Below are 14,513 nucleotides of genomic sequence, written 5' to 3'. Positions count from 1 at the left end.
CTTGCAGCATTGCTTGTGAAAGTAGAAGTTGGACAGAAGTCAAGTGTGAATCGCAGCAGGTAGTGAAATAAACACTGAGATAAGCGCAAACCGGAACTGTCTACTCAGGTTTGGAAGAATGAGGAAGTGCGACGCCCAGATAAGGGACAGGCCATATCCACGTCGTTCAGTGAAAAAGCGAGATGCACTTCAAACCATAGAGAGTGCTATGTTTTGTGTGAAAAGTGGGGGACAGGCTAGGAATAGATTTGATTTTACAGAAGGAAACCCTGGAAGGAGTAACACGCAGCCCTAGACAGTGGGTGCCCGTTGGGGACAGGGAACCTCTGAGCGGGGGACCAGTCCAGGCAGAGCTGCCTCACTGTCTCTCAATATCTTTTGGTCTTTTGTGTGTGTGAGGAAGATTGTCGCTGAGCTAACAGCTGTGCCCATCTTCCTCTGTTTTCTGTGGGGCCCTGCCACAGCCTGGCTTGAGGAGCAGTGCTGGGTTGTGCCCTCCATTTGCGGATCCGAACTCACGAACCTAAGCCTCCTAAGCGGAGCGGTGGAACTTAACTGCTACGTCACTGGGTGGCCCTCGTTTGATCTTTTAAACCCTGTATCCTGTCAGGGCCAGCAGTAGAGTGAGGCAAGGGAGGCATCAAAAAAAGGGCACCAAAAATCTCAGTAACCAAGATAAATACTTTAATGCATTCGTTTCAAAAAGCACAATTAATATGGAAAAAAACCCTGACGAACAAAATACCTAATTTTTTTTTTTGGAGGAAGATTAACCAAGAACTAACTGCCGCCAATCCTTTTTTTTTTTTTTTTTTTTTTTTTGCTGAGGAAGACTGGCCCTGAGCTAACATGCGTGCCCATCTTCCTCTACTTTATACGTGGGACGCCTGCCACAGCATGGTGTGCCAAGTGGTGCCACGTCCACACCTGGGATCTGTACCAGCGAACCCCGGGCCGCTGAAGCAGAACGTGCACACAAAACCGCTGTGCCACCCAGCCGGCTCCCAAAATATCGAAAGTTTAAGTAAAGAATCACTAACAGTGCTGGGTTATATTGGAGCCTGAGGCAAAAGGAAAAATCAGTAATGTGGATTCTGTCTTTGAAAGGTTTCACAGTTAAGAATTAGGAAGGTGACATCCAGGGTGGGTCCTGGATGCGGTACGATATGCCCCAGCCCCTCCCGCGTCCTCGGACCCCCCCACCTGCTATTCTCGACGATAGAAAGAGCATTAGATGAAGCCACTGGGATTTGCAGCTTGCTATCGCCCCCTGGGGGTGACCAGTTGGGCTCAATGGCATCCCGGGGCCCTTTGGCAAACGTGTCCCCAGGGCCAGGACCCCTTCCCCTGGGGATGCGACTATCTTAAGATCAGGAAACACTCAGGTTGCGCCTTGGTGGCGCTCACAGCGGAAGGCAGGCAATACACAGGTCGGCAGGTGAGGCAAGGTGCATGCCTGGGTGCAGGAGGTGACCCAGAAGCAGGGTCGAGGAGGGCCTCTGGGAGGAGGTGGCAGAGCTCCCGCTGAGTGACACGCAGCTGCGGGGGAGGGTCGCTTCACTGGATCCTTCATATGTCAGGTCTTAAGCTGACGTCCTTGGTTATCATACTCTTCTTTAAGCCTTTATGTGGCCCAAACGTCTCATTAAAGGAGTCCCACTTGAGGACTACAGGGAAGGGAGTCGAGGCAGAGGGATATGCAGGTGCAAGGCCCACATTTTGAGCATCTAAGTGCCAACACTGAGCCTGTCCTTAGTGTAATGTCATTACTCCTCTTCCCGACCCTGGGAGGACGGGACTAACATCACTGTCGTGGTACAGACGGGGCCACTGCAGCTAAGTTGCCCCAGGCCACACTGATCGAGCAATTTAAAGCGCTCAGAGATTGGCAAGGAGGGAGTGGGCGAGAGGGGGAAATGGGGGGAGGACACGAGATGAGGACAGGGAGGTGACCCGACTCAGGGCCTGGCGAGCCACGGGGAGGGCTCTGGCTTCTGCTCTGGGGGAGGGAGGTGACCTGTCTCGCGTGTTCACAGAGCCCTCTGGCTGCTGCCTGTTGGGATCTGGTGTGGAAGGCGGAGGCTGAGGGAGTGCCCGGGCAGAAGTGATGGGGACCCAGGCCAGAGTGGAGGCCGTGGGGATGAAGGGCAGTGGTGGGACTCAAGATGTTTTGGGGACAGAGCCGGTTACGTAGAAAGTAAGACATGGTGGACAGGACGTTCCTGAATGGATGGTGGTAGAGGGATTGGAGGCCTAAGACCTGCCGAGGACCGAGGGGCCGGTGAGAACTGTGGTGGAAAGGCATCTCAGGAAGACTGTTCCAGGCAGAGGAACAGCATGTGCGAGAGCCTGGAGTGAGGGTGGAGTCGTCGCCAGAGAGCAGCAGGGCGAGCCCGGGGCCTCATGGAGCCAGCGGCCAACACTCAGCAGGTCTCCCTCCCAACGCCCTCAAGAATCCTGTGCCCACAGCCCTGGCACAGCCCTTGCAACACCTGAAATCCTTTATTGGAAGATCATTGCTGTTTACCATAGAGAAGACAGCGAACAGACGGGGAAAACAGAGCCCACGGGGACTGGAGTGGCCCCTCAGCGAGGACCCTCCTCCCACCCCGTGGACCAGCCTGGCGACCCCTGCCCTTCCCCAGACCCCCGGGCCTTTGGCATAATGCTGACGGGGGGCTGCAGGCAGTGAAGCCCCTTGACTCAAAGCAGAGACTTGGATGAGCGCTGGGGGGTAGGGCGGGGGGGCAGCCCCCCCGTGCTGGGGGAAGGGCAGCGGAAGTGGAGGAAGCCAGGAGCGGGGGAGATGGCATCTATTTTTGTTTTCTGAAAGGGGCGCACGGGGGCCTGCAGGCAGGCAGGAGGCGGCTGGGGTGGGTCACGCGCTGACATCCTTCTCGTCGCCTGGCTTGGGGGCGGCTTCCAGCAGAGGGTCCCCGGGGCCCGCCTCCTCCCCCTCCTTGGTGTCGCTGGATTTGGAGTTGGGGACCCAGAGGCCGGAGTCAATGCAGCGCTGCATGTGGTACTTTGCATCCTGTGGGGAGAAAGGCAGGCGCATGGGGCTAGGCTGCCACCTTCTGGTGGCCCACATGTCCCCTGCACATCCAGCTCACTGCTCACTCCAGATCAGAGCTCTCCAAAAGAACTGTCTGCAAGGATGGCCATGGCCTGTGATCCGTGCTGTCCAACATGGTAGCCACAGGCCACGTGTGGCTATGGGGGACTTCCAACGCGGCCAGTGCAGGAGAGGGACGAGCTCTCAATTCTACTCCACTTCCCTTCAAATTTCAATCATGCACGTCTAGAACAAGGGTCGGCAAACCTTTTTTGTAAAGGACCAGAGAGTAAATATTTTTGGCTCGCAGGCCACGTGGCCTGTCACGACCTCTCAACCCAGCACTTCTCCACTTTATGGTTGGAGCGCAAATCAGGCAGATGATATGAAAGTGACTGTGTGTGGCCCCTGTGTTCTAATAAAACTTTACTTAGAGAAACAGGCAGGGAGCCTGCGAGCCATGGCTTGAAGACCCTGGGTCTAGATGCTCATTCTTATGGAAGTTTCTAGAAACCCTGGGCCAGGTTTGGTGACTAGACCCATTGTACAGATGACGAGACCAATGTGGCCAACCAGTGAGCCACGTGGCAGCAATGGGGTCACACCAGGGCCTGTTAAGACTCACAGTTCTCATCTCCCAGCACCACTGCTGCTCTCAATAATAATAACACCGATGTTTACAGCGCCTACCACGTGCTCAGCCCTCCCCATGTATTCTGCGAGTGAAAATCGAGAGAGAAACTGTGGTTTGATGGGGTAACTGTGTCTGGGGAGGCAGCTCCTTGGGCAAAGGTTGGGGTCGGCTGGGTGTGCCAGCTAAGGTCACGAATGGCCACAGCGACAGTGACACTCGGTCACAGAGGACGTGCTGAAACCTCCACGTTCACTGCTGGATGCTGGGCACACAGTAGGTGCTTGATATACCTAAGCGTGCGTGGCACAAATGCGTGGCTGCCTCGTGTGCCAGCCGCTCGGTGACACAACCTCCTTACTCCTCTGATAAGCCCAGGGGGGCCGTGAGGGGACATGTCACTTGCCCGGGATGCCCAGCTGGGCTGGGGGGGGCCCGGGGCGCGGTCACTCACTGTGGGGTCCATCTTGCTAATGGTATCTTGGAGCATCTGCACGTCCTTGACGTCGAAGCATTTCTGGAGCTCCTGTGGGAGCAGAGGGCCGGGGTCAGGGCCTGGGCGCCGGGACCCCCCGCCGGCTGCCCGCCTGGGGCCGGGGGCCGCACCTCTGGCAGGGACTCGTAGACCTCCACGGGGTCCAGGCCGCCGGGGCCCAGCCGCTTCCTGCGCTCCTCCTCCTCGTACTCCTTCATGGCCTTCTCGATGCGCAGCTTGGCGCGGCTGCGCACGCGCTCCTTGAAGGCGTCCAGTTCGTCGTTGAAGCCCTCCATGTACTGCCGGTCGGCCGTCTGCGGGGCGGGAGGCGACACTGGGCCGGCCTGCGGCTTGGGAGGGACTGGGGGCCCTCGGAGGTGCCCTGCATCCCCAACTCTCTCCCTCCGTCCTCCGTCTAGTCCCCGATCTGGGGCCTCCTCTGAGCTCAGCCTGACCGCCCACCTCATCTGCTAACCGTGGACCCTGCCACCCACCTCCTCCGTGTCCTCGTGCGGCACCTCCCACAGGCACCTCCCACACAACGCAGCCACCCGAGCCCCTCACTGTCCCCCCGTCTCCCCCAGCTCTGGTATTCTGTGGGCCCGGGGAAGAAACCCGGAGGCATCCTTCATTCTGTCCCTCACCCCGTGTCGTGACTTTCCACACATCCTCTCAACTCCGCTTTCAAAATCTGGCCGGGAGCCGAGCCCTTCTGGGCCCTTCCACGGCCCCACCCTCTCCTGACATATGAGGTTCTGATCACGGGGGCTTGAGTCTAAGCAGACAGCTGTCCGCCTGCCCCCATGGACACTGGCTGGTTCCCTGAGGAGGGGGTCCGGGGTCAACCCCAGCCCCCCCGGCTGCTCGGGGCCCCGACCTTAATCTTGGTGAAGAATTGCCGGAAGCAGGCGCGGGGGTCCACCTTCAGGCTCTTGGCCAGCTCCAGAATGAACTGCATGACGATGGTCTGGTGGGCCACCTGCTCCATGAGGGCGCATTTCTGCCGAGGGAGAGCAGGCACGGCGTCACCAAGTGGCGGCCTCAGGGCAAAGCCTTGCGCCCGCCGGGGGGCAGGCTCCACTCACCTCCTCCACCTCCAGGTCGATGCACCAGATGACCAGGTAGTTGGCTGTCTCCTCGCACACCAGGTGGACGTTGTCCGACAGATACTTCTGGCTGTCGTCCCAGCGGCGGAGCATGCCTGCGGGCAGGAGCTGGTAAGGTGCTGGAGGGCCCCTGGAGGCCTGGCCGGCAGCCGCGGGCGCCCTCCCCTCTGCAGCCCCTGCAGCCAGCTCACCGAAGTGTTTGATCTGCTTCTCGTACTTCTCTACGAAGGTTTTGTGTTTCTGCTCCCTCGCCTCCTCCGACTCCTCCGCCGGCTCGGGCTTCACATTGACCATGCTCTGTGGTGGGGCAAGAAGGGCAGTGGGCTGGGGCGAGGCCGCAGGGCGCCTGGGACGGGGCCGGGCGAGCCGCGGCCGCAGTGCCCATCCCGTCCACGGTGGAGGTGGTGGTGGCGCCGTGAACATCAGTGTGGCAGGAGCGTGCGCGTGGCAGGTGTGGCCTCGGACTAGGGCCTTGGGGCAGATCAGAGGGGGACACTGGTGGGGGTTCCCTCCGTGGCCCTCCCCGGCCCCCCCGGCCCCCCGCCGGCCCACCTTGCTGAAGCCGTCCTTGCTGAGCGTGTCCACGTTCCAGGGCATGCTCTTCTCCTTCTTGCGCATCTCCTCCAGCTTCTGCTCCCAGCTCCGCTCCTCCTTGCGCAGCTGCTGCGCCTCGGCCTGAAGCCGCTCCAGCTCCGCCCGGCTGCCCTCGCCCTCCGCCACCTCCAGCTCCCTCAGCTTCCGCTGGCACTCGGCCACCTTGCGTTTGCACTCGCGGCAGCCCCTGTCCAGCTCCTCCTTCTCCTTCTGGAACTGCTCCATGCGCTCCACCCGGGCCTGCAGGGGGGACGGCCTGTCAGGCTGGGGCACGGCCTGTCCCAGGACCCCGGCCCCACCTCCGAGCCCTGGACATCAGCTTCCACTCTCACCCCGACAGGTACCTGCACCGCCCTGAGTCCAGGCCGGTCCTGCCTCTGCTCAGAAGCCTTCATGGCTCCCATGTTGTTCTCACCAAGTGGCCCCCGCACCTCCATGCCCTCACCTCCTCCCACTCACCCCCTCCCTCCAGCCACACTGGCTGCCACATCTTTTCCTAAATCTACTTCAAACCCCAGGGCCTTTGCACTGGCTGTTCCCTCGGCCTGGAACGCTCTCTCCCCAGATCCCCTCCCCGTCTCGCCTCCTAACCGTCTTGGCTCAAATGTCGCCTTACGGAAGAGGCCTTCCCCAGTCACCCTGCTGAAGATTGAGCCCTCGGCTTAATCTCGTCCTGCTTTATCTTCCTCCACAGCACTTGTCACCTGCTAACAGCCGGTGACAATTATTTCTCATGTTGTGTGCACTGTCCCCCTTCAAGGATATTGGCCCCACAGAGATGGGACCTGTTTGCTGGTGTGTCTCCTCACACACTGGCACACAGTGGGACTTCAGAAAATGTTTGTTGGATGAGTAATGAGGAGCTGGATGGGGCGCCCTGCCCCTACTGCGGTCTCGGGCTCCCCTCCTCCCTGGAGCCGCCCTCAGCCACACTTGGGCCTCCTCCCCTGCCCAGCCACCCCCTCAAGCCACCTCTGCCAGGGTGTCCCCCAGGCACCTCCAACTCCGTGCCGCAAACTGAACTCACCATCTTCGCCCCCAAAATCTGGTCTTCTGCCCCGTCCTCCCAGTCTGCCACCAAGTCCTGGCAGTTTTCACTTCCAGACATTTCTCCAATTCCCTCAACCTGAGTGTTGCGCCTGGATCACTCCCAAGGCCCTCTCAGCTCTGTCTCCCGGCCAGGATGCCCTCCTGGGCCCGCTGGTGTCCACCAGCCTCCTGTCTCCTGACCCCGGGGTCACTCCCCAGACCTCCTCTCCTGCAGTGCCCCAAGCTTGGCGATGGCGCCCCATCTCCTTGCTCCCCTACTCGCTTGATGCCCCATCGGGCCCCTATCAGGTCGCACGGCCCTGTCTGTCCTCCATGCCCGCTGGGCTTCACCACCATCTCCACCGGCTCCCCGGAGAGGGGCCACCACCTTCAATCACCGTCCCCCCAAACCAGACCTGGAAGCTGCCAGGACTCTGAAACACACACATCTGACTGCAGCCCTCCCCGCCCCCATCCTGGGGTGCCTGGCCTCAGATGGGGCCCCTGACCCCCACCCCAAGCTGCCCAGCCGGCACCAAGGCCCTGTGGGGGGACTGGCTCCTGCTCTCCTCCCCCAACTCCAGGTCCCAGGCCGACGCTGGCCCTTGTGGCTCCCCAAAGGCACCAGCTCTCTCCTGCCTCTGGGCCTCTGCACAGGCTGTTCCTTCCACCTGGAACTCTCTTCCCTTCACTCCATATGCTTTGCACTCAAGCCTCAGCTTCGACAGAGGCTTCTCCCAGCGTCCCCATGCTGGCTGTCACTGAGCCCTCAAGGCCCTCTGTGATCATCAGAGATGCTGGAGGATGGCCTCAGGGCCCAGACCTGGGGGAGTGTCCCACAGCCACCACACACTGCCTGGGCGTCCCTGGGCCCATCCCCTAGCCACTTGGAACCTCAGTCTCCTCATCTGTCAAATGCAGACACTGCCAGGAACCTCACAGGTCACCCCGGGAGAAGTAAAGGGGATTATACAGCAGACAGCCCGAGCGTGACTCCCACGCTGGCTCTTGTCAGTGCCATGTGTCCAAGGGGACAATCTCTCGGAGACCGTTCCAGGGCGCCAACAAGAAAATGGACTTCAAGCGCTCAGCTTCATTTCTGGCCCAGAGTGAACACTTTCTAAGCGGGAGGGGGAGTCCCCGTACCGTCAGGAACTCCACCACTTACTGGCGATGTGCCCTCGACCTTGGCCAAGCTGCTTAAACCGCTCCCTGCCTTGGTTTCCCCTCTGTGAAATGGGGCCTCGCACTGCTGTGAGGACTGAGTGAGCTGCCCAAAGGAAATTGCTGGTAACCCAGGACTCAGTAAACAGGTCCCCCTGTCATGACCATGGTCACGGCCACTGTCCCCAGAAGGGGCTGCTAACAGGCGTCTGTGCCTCATTCGAGGCTGTATCGCCAGATTCGAGCACAGGGCCAGGCGCACGGTGGGTGGGAATCAGGAGACCCTTGGCTAAGGCCCCACGGGGCTGATATGCCGACCCTGAGCCCCACTTTCCCCACGTGGATAAGGGCTCGAGAAGGTTCTGGCCTCCTGAGTGGCGGCCAGGGAGGCCGAGGCTAAATAAAGGACTTGGAGCGGGCGGGCCGGCAGCCTGCCGCCTGCTTTACGCCTCGGGGAGGGGCCGTGGCAGGCCTGGCAGGGCAGAAGCCACCGCCCGTGACAAGGGCCCGCAGCTGTCACTGCCTTCCTGTCTCACAGATAGGGCAACTGAGGCTCAAGGAAGCTCGATCCACTGGAAGGAGCCCCGAGAAACCAGTGCTGGCAAGGGAGCCGGGGAGCTGGAGCCGAGAAGCCTCACTCGTCCCCTTCTGGAACCTTTGGAATTTTTTTACCATGAGAATAAATTATCTAAATAATGATGATGACGATGGTGGCTAAAGTTTACAGCCAGCTGATCACAGGCCAGGTACTGTCCCAAGGGCATCACACACATTAAACAAATAAGGTGACCCTCATGGCACCCCTAGGGGGTGGATACTATTAATATTCCCAGCTGGGGAAACTGAGGCACAGAGAGAGCAAAACATTCGCTGGGGGGCATGCGTGCAGCAAGTCAGTGATTCAGAAGGAGCCAGGATTTGAACCCAGGCGGGCAGGGCTGCGCTCAGAAGCACACCCGGGACCTTTTTACTAACCCCACGGCCCCGTCTGCGACGCGTACACCGTCCCAGGCCCTGCGCCGCATCCTTTTGGGACCTAAACTCTTTTCTCTGTTACAAGAGTCTTGGGGAGGCAGGGGTCTCGCTCCCCCCAGAGCAGAGCCACAAGGGGCAGGGCTGGGATTCGAACCCACACCTGCCTGGCGCTGAAGCTGGCGCTGGAGACGCTGGGGCCCCCTGCCTCCGCCACGCACCCCTACAGCCTTGGGGTCTTGCGGCAGGAGAGGAAAAGGTCCCATGCCAGGAGGGAGGTGGGAAGAGGGTGTGGCGGGAGGGGACACCGCCCTTCCACCCAGCAGGACCAAACCTCCCCCACTCAACAGTAGAGGTTAACCTCCTAACGCGACAGAAAGAGGTGTCACCAAGAACAGTCTTTTAGAGATTTGTGAAGGTCTTAGGTATTTCTTAATAAGGTGTTACATACCACAAGGAACAGCAGGCTAGAACTTTCTCCCTACACCCCAGTGGCTTGACTGCCGCTTTAAGGAATGGGGGGAAATGGAACGGGGAGCCTGCCATAGGGACTAATGGCCTGTCTCAGCGGCATGGGGAAGGGCCGCCTGGGAGGTTCTGGATAAATGACAGGGAGTTGCCCTATGGGAGGGTGGAAGAGGAATTCCTAACTGGAAGGTTCTGAGAGGTACAGACCCTCAGTCTGAGACAACACAGGTAAGCGGGTGTAGGAGCTCTCATCTGGGGGAACAGGAGGTTAGACCATTAGGGTTGTTGTTTTGTTTTTTTCTTAAATATTTGCTTTAAAGATTTTATTTTTCCTTTTTCTCCCCCAAGCCCCCCAGCACATATTTGTATATTCTAGTTGTAGGTCCTTCTAGTTGTGGCATGTGGGACGCCGCCTCAGCACGGCCTGACGAGCGGTGCCATGTCTGCGCCCAGGATCTGAACTGGTGAAACCCTGGGCCGCCAAAGCGGAGCGCATGAGCCGAACCACTCAGCCACCGGGCCAGCCCCAAACTATTAGGTCTTATGAGAGCCATTTAACTGGCGTGCAAGCTCTGCTGGGGGAGGGGGATACCCAGACTTGGGATTCTGGGGCCTGGATCTCAGGGCAAACTGACAAAAGAAGGGGCAGTGAATTTGGAATCACCCTGGGAGATCCTGGTGAGAAGACCGACAATTTGGCTGTTCGAGAACAGCAGATCAGGCTGGGGTCAGGAGGAAGGCGAGGGGGGTGGGACCTGGCCTTGACTTGCGTGAGGCATTCCAGTGCTGGGAGAGATTCCTGCAGGAAGCCGGGCTGGGGGGCGGGCGGTGACTGGGTCTGCACTATCAGGGAGGGCCAGGGGCTCTGGTGGGGACGGAAGCCACGTGGGCAGGGTTTCCTGGTGTAATGGGAAACAGGGTCTACAGTAGGTGAGACTAAAGGAGAGCAGCTGGAATTGGAAGCTCCATCGGGGTGGAGTTGGTGGTTCAGTCTGGAGCGCAAACAGATTCCAACCTCCAGTTCTAGATGGGACTGAGGGCCCTAGTGGGCCACTGGTCTACACTCTAGGGAAGGGGTCCTGGGTGTAGATTGGAGTCGCACACCAGGAACAGACATCTCAGAGAAGGACAAAGCTCCTTGTTCTGTTGGAGAAGGAGTGGGCTCTGTGGATCCGAATAGGAATCCCCGTGAAGACACAGGGAGGCAGATTCCAGAGGCGAATCAAAGTACTGGGGGCCGAGACTCTAGGGGTTGGGGTGGGGCGCACGGAACATCCAAGATCAGAAGTGGGACCCGAATAGGATGAGGGTCCAGACTCTGAGGCAGAGCTCTGGAGGTAAATGGAAGGTCCCAGACAGGACTGCGGGGCACCCCTAAAGTTCGTCTGGAGAGCCCAGCCTCTGAGGAAGTGCCCTAGGGATCAACCGGGAGGTGTACGCAGAAATCGGAGGGGGCCGCGGCTCGCGGGCGGGGACCCAGGGTCCCGGCGTGGAATCGAGGAACCGCGGGCGACAGTAGAAGTCCAGACCGTGGGGCGGGCATCCCAGGCGTCAATGGCGGGGTCCCCGGCAGTATCGGGGGTCAGAACTCCGGCGCGCAGTCCCGGGAGGGGGGAAGGGGACGGGCGCACGCGCGCTACCTGGTGCCGCCAGCGGAAGAGGCTGGCCGTGTCGATGTTGGGGTGCGTCTCGTCCTCATCGTCAGACACCTCGATGTGGTCCCACACGCTGTAGTCCACCATCTTGCCTCGGCGGCCCAGCCCGCTCCGGCTCCGGCTCCGGCTCCGGCGGCGGCGGCTGCAGCGCTGGAGGCTCTGCCCGCCGAGCCCCGCCCCTTCCGCTTCCGCCCGCGCGCGCACGCCTCCCCGCGCGCATGACGTCACATCCTTAGTAACCGCGGCGGCGGCGCTGGCGACCGAGCTCGCCTTAAAGGGCCCTGCTCACGGGTGCAGGCCCCCGGCAGTCTCAGCCAAGACCCCACAGCCTCGGGCGCGGGGCCTCCGCCAGGCACCTCCTGGGGTTACAGGGGCGGGCGCTCCGACCTCGAGCCCCCCTCATCTCCCGCTGCTCCACGTCGGGCGTTTGCGGGGGCCGCGGGGTGGGGGAGACAGTTGCAGACACTGAGGGAGAGGATTGTCCCCTTAGTCACGCCGCAGTGACATCAGCCCGAGCCCACTGCAGGGGCGGGGTTTCCGCGAGAAGCCCCGCCCCTGCCCCTTGAGAGATGGGACCTAACCCTACGCTGGGGAGGGGTGTGTCGGATCTGAGGGGATCTTCCCAGGCCGAGGGGTACAGGGCCCTGTCCAGGGAGGGTTTAAGTGGAGGAGGGATATGGCCTTGCCCTTGGGGGGTCAGAGGTGGAGGCGAAGTGGCCCCGCTTTGAGAGCTGGTGTTTCCCCTGCTCGGGCACAGCGTCCCCTCGCGTCCCCAACTTCTGTCACTTCTGAGCGGGATTCGCGCACACACGCCCCCTCCGGAATCACCCGGATCCACCGCCCCGGGTCTCGGGCGCCCGTCCGCCGCGTCTCCCCGGGCGGCCGCTAGGTGTCGCTAATGTCTAGCCGGCGGTCAGTGCTCCCGGCCCCGCGCAGCGCCCGGTGGGGCATCGCGGAGGTGCGGAGGGGGGCTTTCCCCGGCGTGGTCCTCTAGGCCCGCTCCAGTCCCTCCCCTCCGTCTGGGGCCGCCTTCCTCGGCCGGGGCTCTAAGGACGCCCTTACTCTGAGCTTGGGCGACCCCCGCCGCACTCTTTCGTACATCCCACCCCACGCTTTGATACCCGGATAAAAGGCCGTGTTGCAGCCTGGGGCCAGGATTATCTCAGATTAAAGAGCGCTCCGGGGGGGCGCCGGGTGGGATGGGAGGAGCTCCAGCCAGTAGGGCGAGTGGAGGTTTGCAGGGAGGGGGCTGGAGGGAATGGAATAGAGGGCTCCAGATGGGGGGGATTCCCCGGCCTGGGGAGGGGGTGGGGCCATTCAAACAAAAGCGCCCGCCCCTCCCCCTCGAGCTCCATTCAACTCGCGAGTGGGCGGGCGGGGGCGGGGGAGTCCCCTCTCTTCCCCTCCCCTGCCCCTCCAGCCGGGGCAGTCCAGCATCTCAGCGGCCGTCACGGCCCGAGCACGCGCGCACGGACCCACACCCCGGCGGGTCTCACAATCGCGCACACACACATACACACACACCAGCAAACAAAGGGTCTGGACACCCCTTGTCCCCTCCCGCCCCCCAGGCCGGAGAGGGCGGGGCCTCCCCTCCCCAGCCCCCCTGCAAGGTAAGCTGCGAGCTGCGGTGGGGAGAGGGACCCGGCACCCCGGAGGGAGGGAGCCAGGACAGTGGGGATTTCCCCTGCTCCCCAAGAAAGCCGAGGCCCCCCCCCCGGACGCCCTCTGAGGGCTTTAGGCCGGCTTCCGGGCTGGGGGGTGTGTGGGGAGGACCTTGGATTGCCAAGATCCCCGGGTAGGCGTGGGGGTCTGTCCCAGGCTTTAGAAACTGGAGCTGCCCACTCCCAGTGAAATGGGGTCCCAGGGGCCCCAGCTCCCAGAATTGGAGACAGGGCACCGGAAGCCCCCATCGGCGCCAAGCATTTCCTAAACTCCTGCCAGCACAGCATCTCCAGCCCTGGGGACTGAGACAGAGACCCCTAAGTTGCTTTGCACTATCTCTCGGTCTCCTCCCCTCCCCCGCTCAAGCATCCCCTCCTACGTCTCTCGGACCTCTGAGGGGGCCATGGGGGGCTGGGGAGGCTCCTCTGGGCCACCCAGACTTCCTCCTCTGCATCCCACAGCCACACACTCACTACTCAGCTGCGATGGGACCCCGCACGCGGCTTTGCCTTCCTGAGCCTCAGTTTCCCCATCTGCAAAGTGGGTAATGACACAGCCAGATTGCGGGGATCGTGCATGCGAGCCTGCCATTGCTCCATCATTTATTTCTTAGCTCATTTCACACATATTTTCCGAGTGCCTACTGTGCGCCAGGGCACTGTGGCCAGGGGATTGGGCTCCAGCGACCAACGAGACCAGCTGGGTGCCTGCTCTGCTGCCCCTCAAGGCTGGTGAGGGAGCAAGATCAGTGTGTAAACAGAAATACCATGGTGATTTCCGACTGTGAAAACGAAAATCCCATCAGGCATAGAGAGTGACTGAGTGTGTGTGGGGGCGGGTGCTGGAGATTAAATGAGATTTCTGGGTGGTTTCTGCCTTCCTTGTTCCCTTCAGCTCCGTGAGGGCAGGCCCGGCTTTAGAATAGTGCCTGGCACACAGTTGGTGCTCCATAAATGTTGAGTGAATTAAAGAGGGGACCAGATTAAGACTATTTTCATAACACTTTAGATCAGGAAGCAAGTTTATCATGAACCGAGCCATCATCTCTCCCATTTTACAGATGAGGCAAGTGAGTCCCTAAGATGCAGGGAAAGGAAGAGAGTAGAGACCAGACTTGCCCACAGGGCCCCCCAGGAGCTCAGCCAGCGCCCACCTCTCCCCATACCGCACAGACGCAGCCCTGCATTCATCTATTCAAAAAATATTCAGCACCTACTATATGCCGGGTGCTGGGGACACAGCAGCGAACAGAACAGAACAGAACTCCCTGCCCCCGTGGAACTGATATTTAGTGGAGGAAATAGAAAAGAAACAACATAAACAAACAAATAAATATATAACAATAAATTATGATTAGGACTGTGATGGAAATAGCTTGTGACAAGAAAGAAAAATGGAAGGGTCCACTTCAGGTTGGGTATCTGGGAAGACTTCCTGGAGGAGTTGAATAGGGGCTGGCTTCCTGGAGGAGTTGAATAGGGGCTGGCTACAGGGTTAAGTTCACGTGCTCCACTTTGGCGGGTTCGCAGGTTCGGATCCTAGGTACGGACATAGTGCTGCTCGTCAAGCCATGCTGTGGTGGTGTCCCACATAAAACAGAGGAAGATTGGCACAGATGTTAGCTCAGCAACAATCTTCCTCAAGCAAAAAGAGGAGGATTGGCAACAGATGTCATCTCAGAGCCAATCTTCCTCGCCAA

General features: G+C 60.2%; 2 protein-coding genes across 2 annotated transcripts in view; one reads left to right on the top strand and one right to left on the bottom strand.

Annotated features, from left to right (window-relative positions):
- Positions 1-2,483: 2,483 nt before the first annotated feature.
- Positions 2,484-11,614, bottom strand: CDC37 (cell division cycle 37, HSP90 cochaperone). Its single transcript, XM_070625544.1, has 8 exons — positions 11,135-11,614; positions 5,820-6,101; positions 5,459-5,564; positions 5,247-5,362; positions 5,039-5,161; positions 4,293-4,475; positions 4,141-4,212; positions 2,484-3,034 (listed from the first exon to the last, which is right to left on the bottom strand). Exons 1-8 carry the CDS (start codon positions 11,234-11,236, stop codon positions 2,879-2,881), a joined length of 1,140 nt encoding a protein of 379 aa, XP_070481645.1. The 5' UTR covers positions 11,237-11,614; the 3' UTR covers positions 2,484-2,878.
- A 957-nt stretch (positions 11,615-12,571) lies between these two features.
- Positions 12,572-14,513, top strand: part of PDE4A (phosphodiesterase 4A) — a 42,333-nt gene continuing 40,391 nt past the window's right edge. The window contains exon 1 of the mRNA XM_070625531.1: positions 12,572-12,762. The gene's annotated coding sequence lies outside the window, so the exon portion shown is untranslated. The remainder of the gene's footprint in view (positions 12,763-14,513) is intronic.

Source organism: Equus przewalskii, chromosome 6 (genome assembly GCF_037783145.1).
Source record: "Equus przewalskii isolate Varuska chromosome 6, EquPr2, whole genome shotgun sequence".
NCBI classification, from domain to species: Eukaryota; Metazoa; Chordata; class Mammalia; order Perissodactyla; family Equidae; genus Equus; species Equus przewalskii.
This window is presented reverse-complemented; position numbering and strand designations above follow the sequence as displayed.

What these genes read in the sequence shown, in the direction of transcription:
- CDC37 (XM_070625544.1), bottom strand. Translation starts at nt 11,236, where the DNA reads ATGGTGGACTACAGCGTGTGGGACCACATCGAGGTGTCTGACGATGAG. An exon ending in TCTTCCGCTGGCGGCACCAG is followed by an intron (nt 6,102 to 11,134) that starts GTAGCGCGCGTG and finishes TCCCCCCTGCAG; the next exon opens with GCCCGGGTGGAGCGCATGGA. An exon ending in TTAGCAAGATGGACCCCACA is followed by an intron (nt 3,035 to 4,140) that starts GTGAGTGACCGC and finishes TTCTCCCCACAG; the next exon opens with GATGCAAAGTACCACATGCA.